The 10,935-nt window shown below is 38.0% G+C and overlaps 1 protein-coding gene across 4 annotated transcripts in view; it reads left to right on the forward strand.

The window, feature by feature from the left end:
- The window catches only part of ANLN (anillin, actin binding protein), a 47,237-nt gene extending 36,589 nt beyond the window's left edge, over nucleotides 1-10,648 (forward strand). For all 4 annotated transcript variants that reach the window (XM_060632875.3, XM_060632874.3, XM_060632873.3 and 1 more), the window contains 4 exons: nucleotides 1,888-1,974; nucleotides 6,762-6,869; nucleotides 7,708-7,880; nucleotides 9,322-10,648. In XM_060632875.3, coding sequence (XP_060488858.3) covers nucleotides 1,888-1,974; nucleotides 6,762-6,869; nucleotides 7,708-7,880; nucleotides 9,322-9,445 — 492 coding nt within the window. In that variant the 3' untranslated portion in view covers nucleotides 9,446-10,648. The remainder of the gene's footprint in view (nucleotides 1-1,887; nucleotides 1,975-6,761; nucleotides 6,870-7,707; nucleotides 7,881-9,321) is intronic.
- The last annotated feature ends 287 nt before the right edge of the window (nucleotides 10,649-10,935 follow it).

Genomic DNA, 10,935 nt, shown 5'->3' on the forward strand with positions numbered 1-10,935 from the left:
CTTTCAGTTAGCAAAAAACAGGTACTAACGTAGGTCTTTTGTACAAGTGAAGCGGGCAGACTTTTCAAAAGCCAGGGGTTACCTGTGTGCTACATTTTCTCCTTTTTTCTTTTTTCTTTTCTTTTCTTTTCTTTTTTCTTTTCTTCTCTTTTCCCTTCCTTCCTCCTTAATAGGAAAACTCTGGGTACTTACTTGGCCAAACAGTATTCTTTTAGCAAACATTTGTCAAATGCCTGAATAGAATGCGGCAGTGGGCTATGGGAACCAACATGGAAAAGACATGATAGCTGACCTCAAGGATCTGCTGTGCAAAGTACGGGGCTATGGGTTAGGGCACAGAAGAGAACACATGCGGGGGAATTTCAGAGCCTGGAAGACAAACTTCATACTTTGAAAAGAACAGGATCTGCGTGGCCTAGAGTAGTTCTCATATTCACAAGTGGGGAGAAAGGATTCAGCATCATATTGTCTGTATCCATTCATCTGTTGATGGACGTTTAGGTTGTGTGCACCTCTTGGCTGTTGCGGAGAATGCTGCAGTGAACATGGGGGTGTACGCATCCCTTGAGAATCTGTTTTTATTTTTATTTATTTATTCATTTTTTTTCTAATTCTCTTGCTATTTTTTAAAAATATGATTTATTGTCAAATTGGTTTCTTATTCTTTTAGATAAATACCTGTTTGATTATGTGATAGTTCTATTTTTAATTTTTTTTGGAGAAACCTCTGAAAAGCTTTCAATATTGATAAAGTCTGATTTATGTATTTTGGTATTGCTATTGTTACTCATGCTTTGGTGTCATATCTGAGAATCTATTGCCAAATCCATGATCATGAAGATTTACTCCTATGTTTTCTTCTAAGAGTTTTATGGTTTTAGCTGTTATATTTAAGTCATTGAGCCATTTTAGGTAATGGTATATGATAATTTTGGTATATGATATGAGGTAGGGAACCAACTTCACTCTTGGATGTAGATACCCAGTTTCCCAGCACCATTTGTTTACAAGACTGCTCTTTCCTCATTGAAAGGTTTTGGTACCCCTGTTGAAAATCAATTGGCCATAGCTGTATGGGTTTATTTCTCGACTCTCAATTCTGTTCCTTTGGTCTATATCTTCCTTATACCCTTACCACACTGTTTTTTGATTAGTGTAGCTTTGATTCTTTTTTTTAACGTTTATTTATTTTTGAGACAGAGAGAGACAGAGCATGAACGGGGGAGGGTCAGAGAGAGAGGGAGACACAGAATCTGAAACAGGCTCCAGGCTCTGAGCAGTCAGCACAGAGCCCGATGCGGGGCTCGAGCTCACGGACCGCGAGATCGTGACCTGAGCCGAAGTCGGACGCTTAACCAACTGAGCCACCCAGGCGCCCCTTGATTACTGTAGCTTTGGATTAAATTTTGAAGTTGGGGAGTATGATTCCTCCAATTTTGTTCTTCCTTTTCAAGACTGTTTTGGTTATTAATAATTAATAATTACAATTCCGTATGAATTTGGGGATCAGCTTTTCCATTTCTGAAGCTCACTATTCTTTATTGCTGAGTAATAATGTATTATATTAACTTACCAGTCGAGTATATTCTGTTGATGGAGAATGGGTAAGCACATGTATTCTCTTCTTAAATCTGTGTTTTCTTTATTGCATTAACTTGGGACTTAGGGTTCTGTTTTTATCAAACTCTACCTTGAATGAATTTATTCTTCAAAAGCATTTGTTGCTAAGGAACCAGTGGCCTTTTGGCCACCTCTTTTATATTCCAATTTTAGAAAATACTGTGCTTTCAAGGCATAATATTCTTTATTCATGATTTATACATGTTTTATCAAGAAAAAAATCACAGTGAAACTGTTTTGCAAATAATTTACCCTCTGTCTTCACAGGTACCCTTTTTATGTCCCTTGGAAGGTCATATTTATTTAAAAATAAAATGTCAAGTGAATTCAAGTGTTGAAGAAAGAGGTTTTCTAGTAAGTAACATCACTTACTCTGTTTTCCTTTTTTTCATGTTGTGAAGTATAGACTTGGTTTCGCATAGGAATGAAAACCCATGTGATTAAGTGATAAATTGGTTCAGTAAAGATTTGTTGCATGTCTGCTATATGCCAGTCACTGTGCTGGAATTGGAATCTAATAGGCCATGAGAAATAATCTTCCCTGAGAAACTTTTAATGTAGCAGGGGGAAGTACAAGTAAACTGCCAAGTGCAATACAGCACTGTAAGAAGTGGGAGCTTGGTGTGCATGGGGGTCATTGATGGGACAGCAGGTCTGAAGTATGGGTACAGGGCCTTAAGGAAACCACTGGAAGAAGTAACTGGTAAGTTGCTGAGTAAGTTAGACAAGGAGAAAGAGGAGGAAGAAGTGCTCCAGGTAAGGGGAAGAGCATGTACGATGGCCTGGAGGGCCCTTCCCTCTCTCACCAGGACCGAAAAGGATGACACAGACAGCAGCAGGTATTTCAGCCAGCGCTTAGGGTGTGAGTGTCTATGGGCAGGAGGGACAGTAAGGAGAGCGATTGCGGACAGTGTGGTTAGGGGAGATGGGGCCAGGTGTTAAAGGGCCTCTGAAAGAATTTGGACTTTATCTCGAAGCCAGTGAGGTTCACTGGCAGGATTTTAAGCAGAGGAATAACATCAAATTTGAGGTTTAGAAAAGCCATTGCCTGACATGTGGGAAGGAGGTTGGAGACTGGCGACCCTGAAGAAGACTAGTGAGGAGACTCCAAGAGAGGTGATAGGGCCTGGCAGTGAGGTGCGCCAGGAGAGATGAAGCAGGAGGAAGGGTAGACCCAGTGGTTTGGCTGTGTGACGTAGGGTGTGGAAAGCAGAAGAAAGGATGTCACCTTCATCCCTGCCTTGTACAACTCGTTGGGTGACAGTGATGCCACTAAGATCAGGGATCTTGGGGGAGGAGCAAGTGTGCATGTTTGGGTAGAAAGTGTTTTTTGCCCCCCAAATTTTATTGTGGAAAATTGCAGATATACAGCAATGTTGATAGAATTTTACAACAAGCACCCATATATCCACCATCTAGATTGTGCCCTTAACATGTTTTACTATCCTTGCTTTATCATGTATCTACTACCTAGCCATCCTTCCAGCTATCCTTCTGGCCACTGCTGAAAATATATTTGGGGGGGAAGAATTTTAAAGTATATTGTAGACATTAACATGTTCCTCCAGATATTAAGTGTACATCCCTGAGTTTTGACACATGCATACATCTCTGTAACCCAAATTTCTATTAAGATGCAGAATATTGCCCTAGAAAGTTCCTTCCTACCAGTCAGTCCCCACCCCAGGTGGGAAGGTGGGATGAATTAAGTTTCCAACAATTTGAATTTTAGGTACCTCCAAAGATCGGGGTTTGAAGCTCAAGAGAGGAATTTTGGTTGAGCGATAGTGATTGAAGTGCAGGGAAGTTGAGCAAAGCAGAACAGGGAGAAACACTCACATTTAAAGCACAGATCCAGGAAGAGAAGCTCGCAAAGGAGCCTAGTGGGGGAGGTGGTATGTCATGGTTGCTGAGGAAGAGAGAATCTGAAAGAGGGAGTGGTCAAGTTAGCTCAGGACCTAGCAGAGACCATGGGACTCTTTTACAAGGCAGAGCACAAACCTAGATTGCAGACGGTTATGAACAGGGTGGGAGGGGAGGAATGAAAGCATCTGCAGCTCTTTGAAACAACGTTTGGCTGCAAAGGGCAAAGAGAGTGTGGTGCCTGCAGAGCTGTGTAGGGTGAGAGAAGAGTTTGGTTGGCATTTAAATAAGATCAAAGAGACTCGAGAATCTTTACATTCGAGTGGGTGGCTTCTAATAGGGCAGAGGGGTTGAAGGTGCAATGGGGAACCTGCATTAGGGTTATGGAGTATTACATGGAACGAGGTCATGAGAGTGAGCAGAAGTAAGACCCAAGCCACAGTTCACGGTTTGAGCTTATTCAGAAGTACAGCTGATCCTTGAACAACACTTGCATGGGTCCGTTTATACTTGGATTTTTTTCAGTAAATACATACAGTACTGTGAATGTATATTTTCTCTTCCTTGATGATTTTCTTAACCTTTTGTTTTCTCTAACTTGCTTTTTTGTAAGCTTACAGTGTATAATACATGTAACATGCAAAATGTATGTGAATTGACTGCTTATGTTATCGGTATGGCTTCTGGTCAAGAGTAGGCTATTAGTAGTCACTTCTGGTGGGGGGTAGAGTGTCAGGTTATATGTGGATTTTTGGTGGCCCTAACCTCTGGGTTGCTCAAGGGTCCACTATACTTTTTCCATTATCAGAGGAGAAAAGTACGTGTGTAGAATATACAGAAGATTGTGGGTATCGTGCACGAAGTAGAGAAAATCTGATCGCTTTGGGTTTGTGAAGCAAGAATTTGAATGATACAAAGGATATCACAAAATCAGTTTGCAATTGCTATCCGAGGGTGCAGAAAGCTCTGTGGCCAACGTAACTGTAAATCAGTCTGCTTTAGCTTTTTGATGTAAATCCAGTAGGTGGCACTAGATATTCTTGGAAAAGTATTTTTATAAATTTCTGACTTGAAGGCAATGTTTACTGACTTTTTCTTTTAGTGTAAATATTTTCATATTTTACTGTAGCATACCTTTAGCAACTGACAGACTCTGTTATGGCAGCTAGTTCATTTGCATATAATGTCAGACTTATTTAATTTTTGAGCTCACCTCTCAGCTAGTTTAGTGTTAGGTCTCTTCAGGTTTACTCTTAGATCCTATAGCCCATTCTTACTACATCCATGCTTACAGATATGTGGTAAGAAATTGCTCAGAACTCCCTAAAATAAAGTCTGCCAAACGTGCCTTTTAACTACCTCTACCCTTTATAAGATAAAGGTAGTAACTTAAAGTTGCTTGGTTCAGTTTTCCTTCCTGATATGTCAGAACAGCTAGAAGCAAGGTGACTACGAACCAAAGAAACTTACTAAGTGATTCTGAAATGGTGCTAATCTGGCTCTGCCTTGACTGAGGAGCAGCAAGAGAGGAAGTTCTCGATTAGCTAGAAGTTTCCAGTTCTGCCTTGTGATTATGTACCGTCATTTGATTTCCTTGGCCTGAACTTTCCTCAACTATAAAAATGAAAATGCTGTCCTCTTTTTATTCTTCTCTGATAATAGTAGGGTATAGTAACAATGTGTTATTCTTACCCATAAAATTTTTCCATGTCTATTACCTTTATGATGTAAAAGGTGAACATTAACGTAAGAGGGAGCTGGTGAGTCATTTATACTAATTTTGTGTTTAAGATTAAAAGAACAACATTCCTGTCTTTTTCCCCTGGATGGTTTTGAGCCAGTATTGCCTAGAAAAAGCATGCCTTGGGAGGAAAGCGGATAAATTGGGGAGGAGGAAACTAAGGTGGGGTAAGAGGATATATGGTTAGAGTAAACTAATTAATTTGGGCTAATTAATTAAGCTAACAGACTTCATTCTGTCATGGAAACATTTCTTCATACAAAGTAACTTTCCTCCATGGTCAGAGCTTGTTTTCCTAACTCAAGCCAACTTTTGGTAAATTCACACAAATCAGTGAACGAGAAGAGCATATGTCCACTATCCTAGGGTTGGTATGAGGCTTAGTTGATCCCTGTGAAGGTAGAAGAGCCATATGCATTCTGAAGTCAAACACCAATATGCTTTTGGATTATCTATGTTAGCTAGGGTCAGCAGAGTGTGGCTCACTGCTTGTTTTTATAGTTTTATTGGAACATGGGCTCATTTGTTTACATATTATCTAGGACTACTTTTGCACTACCCTAGCAGAATTGAACAGTTGTGACAGAGCCCTTATAGCCCACAAAGTCTAACATCTTTACTCTCTGGTCCTTTACAGAAAAAGTTTGCCAATCTCTGATCTTTAGAATTGTTACATTTTACCCTGCCTTGTGCTTTAAAAAATAGTAGTTCCTAAAGAAATTTTTTTTTCTTTTAAATCAAAAGTAAAGACTTTTAATTAGGGCTTATTAGGACTACAATGAAAAAATGGTGAGGTCTGGGGTGGGGGGGCAGCGAGGGAGCGGCTTTCACTTACACTGTTTAAATAGAAGTACTTTCATAGAAAAGAGCCAGATGTTGTTAGTTGCCTGCTTCAGAGTCCTGACCTTAACCAACATGGCTGCTTCACTCCCTTTAGAATGTAGCTTGCATCTCTAAGGCTTGCGCTCGTCCAAGACATGAGCTGGCCAGCTGCCTGACTACAGGGAGATGCTATGTCAGATGTGCTTGATGGCTGTAAACGTGGGTCTCTGATGTTTATCACAGTAATCCATCAGCATGTATAATTACTAGATGACTCCTTTCTAATCCTGTTTTGTTCTGAATGAATATTAAATGCCTGTCTTTTATATTAAGATGGGTCTAACTTAATAAGCTATCAATAGTTTTGTCAACATATAAGGCAGGGTATTCTACTCTACCATACTTAGAGCACTTTTCTCTTATTTAAGGAGCATTTGGTTTGGGACACTAGGCTTTAAAAATGTCTAAATTAGAGGTATTAATTTGGGGTTAATGTTTAGAAGTTCTTCAACGTGCTTATTGATGATATTGAAAATCTGGGTCAATTTCTGGATATGAGCAATCAGTGATTTTCATTACTAAGGTAGAAGATGGTAAAAATAATGTAAGTAGATTTTGAAGTATGAAATATGTCAACACATTGAAGTTTAGCGTATAGATTTACCATTTAATTGATTCTCAAGTTTCTCAAGTTAGTGTTTCATTGACTTTTCAGACCATATTTGAAGATGTTAGTGGTTTTGGTGCCTGGCATCGAAGATGGTGTGTTCTTTCAGGAAATTGTATCTCTTATTGGACTTATCCAGATGATGAGAAACGGAAGGTAATATTAATAGTCCTGGTTAGTGGTGAAAGCTCTGACTTTCAAGTAGTTTTTCATACAGAAGTTCCCTCTGGTCTCCACACCCACCCAGATTCCCCTTTGAGTACATTGACTAAGCCATTAAAAATGTTCTTGTTGTGAGACCTGTTTTTGTGTGTGTTAGTATTTGTGTAAAAGTTTTATGTCTTTTCCATTACCCGTGATTTGGCCACTCTTAAAATACCTTAAGGTACATATTTGTCTTTTCTTTCAGAACGTTTCATACCATTTTTTAGATAACATTTTTAGTTAGAAATATATTAAATTCAATTTTGTTTTTATTAATAGTTGACTTACCTAAATCTGGGATAAAACAGTAATGGAAAATCACCACAGGAGTATAGTGATTTTAATTTTGTTTCTGAAATTTGATAATAGGATTTTATGTGATAAATTGAGTCTCATTTTTAAAGAATTTAATGTTATTGCCAAAGTATTATTATTTATTATCCCCAAACTGGAAAATGGAAATAAATAATTACAAAGTAATGTGTGTTTCTAATTGTTGAAGCTGGTTAATGGGAGTTTATTATACTATGGCTTTAATTTTGCATCTGTGTGAAGTATTCCATAATAAAGAGTTTATTTTTTAAGTTGGCTAAAAGCTCCAGTTGACAGTTTTGGCTTCTACTTTTATGTCCAGCAAGAAACAATAACAGATGTGTTTCTCTAAACCTATTATAATTAAATTTTAACTTTTAAATTAATGGCTTTTTAATTTTGAGTTTGTACCAACTTAAATACTGCTTAATGCTCATTGATGTAAATGATCTTATTTTCTATTAATTTGTTTTTAAAGAATCCCATAGGAAGGATAAATCTGGCCAATTGTACAAGCCATCAAATAGAACCAGCCAACAGAGAATTTTGCGCAAGACGCAACACTTTTGAATTAATTACTGTCCGACCACAGAGAGAAGATGACCGAGAGACTCTTGTTAGCCAATGCAGGGACACTCTCTGTGTCACCAAGTATGTATTAAGCTATAAATATAAATATTTCTGTCCAGTAAGCAATTGATTGCCCACTATGTCATTACCATTTTAAGAAATACCAGAGATGGTCCTAGTCTTTGAAGAGAGTACAGTCTTAATGAGGAAAGAAAATACACACACATCAGTAAGGGAACAATCTAATAACCAAATTAATATAGTTAAGAAAAGCATGACACTCAGTCTGTATCTTAGATAATCAAGTTTTCCATTGTACTCATAGTGTAGCCACAGCAGTTAGCTAATGTACTTTGGGTTAAGATTGAAGATTTTGTATACAATTGAGAAGGCAAGTATTATTTAAAGAGTCTTTACATGTCCCTTCCTTTCCATTCCAAAATGCTCTCAACGAACTCAAGTGACTTACAAAAACAATCTCATGCTACTCTGCAAATTTCTGGTTGGAGATTAATAGAATAAACTATCGGGAATGAGGGCCAGCAAAGTAAAGTAACTTGCCATGGTAATAGTTGGTAATAAGACACTGAGTCAGGATGTAAGCCTAGGTTTCCACAGAGCAGTGACAGAGACTAATGAGTAAACACACTTAGCACAGTCTCAAGTGCATGGAATGAGCTCAACAAATGGTCATTATTAGTAAATGTTGTGTTCTATCTGTTGACTAATAGATGATCAGCTCACTACTTATCCAATTTCTAGCACCAGTGGGGAGAAATTACAAAGATGCAGAATGAATACAGTATAAAAACCTTCTAACAACTGCTGTTCCTAGAAGAATGATCTGGTTTGTGAGTTAGGGAATTCTCCCCTCCCTCACCCTCACCTGACTCATCAACTGGTTATTCAATCTGTGGCTAAATATGGGTGCAAAGAAGAGATTCCTGATAGGGACAGAGAGGTCAGGATAGACAAAGTCTTAGAATCTTTAAATGATTTATTGTAAATACCATGTTCTACTAACACAGTACTAACACAAAAATAATAGGAGACCGTACAAAATCGTATTACCTGTAGAGCCAGGTGAGGGTCCACAAGCTGGTGATTCCAGCTCTTGGGGATCCCATGTCTGAGGAATTTGGGAGGCTCCTTAGATAAAGACCTGTGGTGCCTTAGCTCTTGATAGGAAGTGGCCCACACTCAGTGGGTATCCTGTACTACCAAATTGCCCAGGCCAGACCACCTGTACAAGATGGTTACCATCTTTCAGTGTGGAAACTCCATCATTAACCAAATGTGATCAGTGTGAATTTTGATTCAGTTAACCAGTCTATGGGGATAGTTTTCCTTTACTGCAATTGAAGAAGCACCTCAGTTTGGGGCTTTTGATTAGTATCTGTTAAAAGACGGTAAAGAGTAACTCATTTTACTGGTTTGCTTAGGCTTTCTTCCACCCTTAGCAAGAGTATAGGGAGGAATGGAATGGAGGAAAAGATCCTGACCTTTTGTTTGTTTCCTATAGGAACTGGTTGTCTGCAGATACCAAGGAAGAAAGGGATCTCTGGATGCAAAAACTCAATCAAGTTCTTGTTGATATTCGCCTCTGGCAACCTGATGCTTGCTACAAACCTATCGGGAAGCCTTAAGCTGTGGGAAGTTTCTAGGCCATTTAGAGTTTTTTTTTGAGCTATGTCATAAATGTACCTTAAAAGCATCAGATTTGCTGATTGCATTTTATGCTTTAATTACAAGAGGGTATGTGCCAATATTCACTACATATTATGCAGTATTTATATCTTTTGTATGTAAAATTTCAACTGATTTCTCTTCTGTCATTCATAAATGATTGGAAGAAAATTCATTATAGTCAGTTTTGCTAAATCTTAATTTAAAAAAGCCTCATTTTCCTAGAAACCTAATTATTCAGTTATTCATGACAAAATATTTTTTTAAACGTAAGGAATTGTGAGTTGTCTTGGAGCTGTGGGTCTCAAAGTAGAAAGGTCTTCCGGGGGCTGGAGACAAACCTCCAACTTGCTCATCTTTTCTCTAGCCTTGGTACTTCTTTCTAAAGTTTGTGATCGTTTACTGATCATGAGATATCTTGTTAGTAGAGTACTGAGAAAACTTCCAAGGGACTTTACAGAAACATTTTTAGTAATGGAGGCAAGAACTTTTTAAATAGCAAATGTACATTCGTTTAAAGCTTGAGGCTGCCTTTAAACAGGAGATGTGGACATAGGGGATATTGTGGGAGATTTGGGGGTTAAATATTTTCTATAGAAGAGTTAATAATCACATGGTTTACATTTACTCAGTTTCTATAGATGCTGTGTGGTGCACATTTTCATAGAGTACAGGCTTTTAAAAATAATTATTTTTGCTATATAGCTAAGACTCCACTTGGCATATCAGTTCTTTCTGCTCCTGTAACAAGAATAAATGTAAATTGAAGAATCTTTGTATAAAGAAAGTAAACTTTACCAAGCTGCTATGGACTAATACTTTGCCTGCCAAAGTTCTTGTCTTTTTTTTTTTCCCTGTCCAAGCAGGACAGTGTCTAGAAGCACATTGTGAAATCTTTTGAAAAACTATTGAGTCATGCATTACCTTTGAAAGCCCAATTCTTTATTTTATGATAAAGTATTGTAAAGCATGGTCACATCGTTTAAATATACTTTGAATTTCTTCTCTGAATTGTTAAAGTTTTTGACGATCTCATTTATAAACACTAAATTCCGTCACCTCCTGTCATTTAATTTGTATTCATTCAATGTGTTTTTGTTATGTGTATTATAAAAATATATTTTATGATCTCTTACCCGAATAAATGCTTGCAGAGGACTTAAGGAATCAGTTGTTTACAAAATACTATGTAAATGTGCGGTATAGCTGTTGTGTCCCTAGTCTGTGGGACCTTTTTGGTATGTGTGGAGAGGGGAGTTGTACTGATAGTGTCACATTCATCTTTTTACCTCCAGCCCTGTGCTCCACTTATTATGTGTCTTTAGGGTCTTTGTTGAATGAGTAGGTGGATGAAGAATTCGTTTCTGGGGCATTTCAACAGAATATGGTACTTAGATGTGCATTCGAGGAGGTGCTTAGCAGAAGAGTACTTAGCAGAAACTGAGCGGAT

Source organism: Panthera onca, chromosome A2 (genome assembly GCF_046562875.1).
Source record: "Panthera onca isolate mPanOnc1 chromosome A2, mPanOnc1 haplotype 2, whole genome shotgun sequence".
Taxonomy (NCBI): Eukaryota; Metazoa; Chordata; class Mammalia; order Carnivora; family Felidae; genus Panthera; species Panthera onca.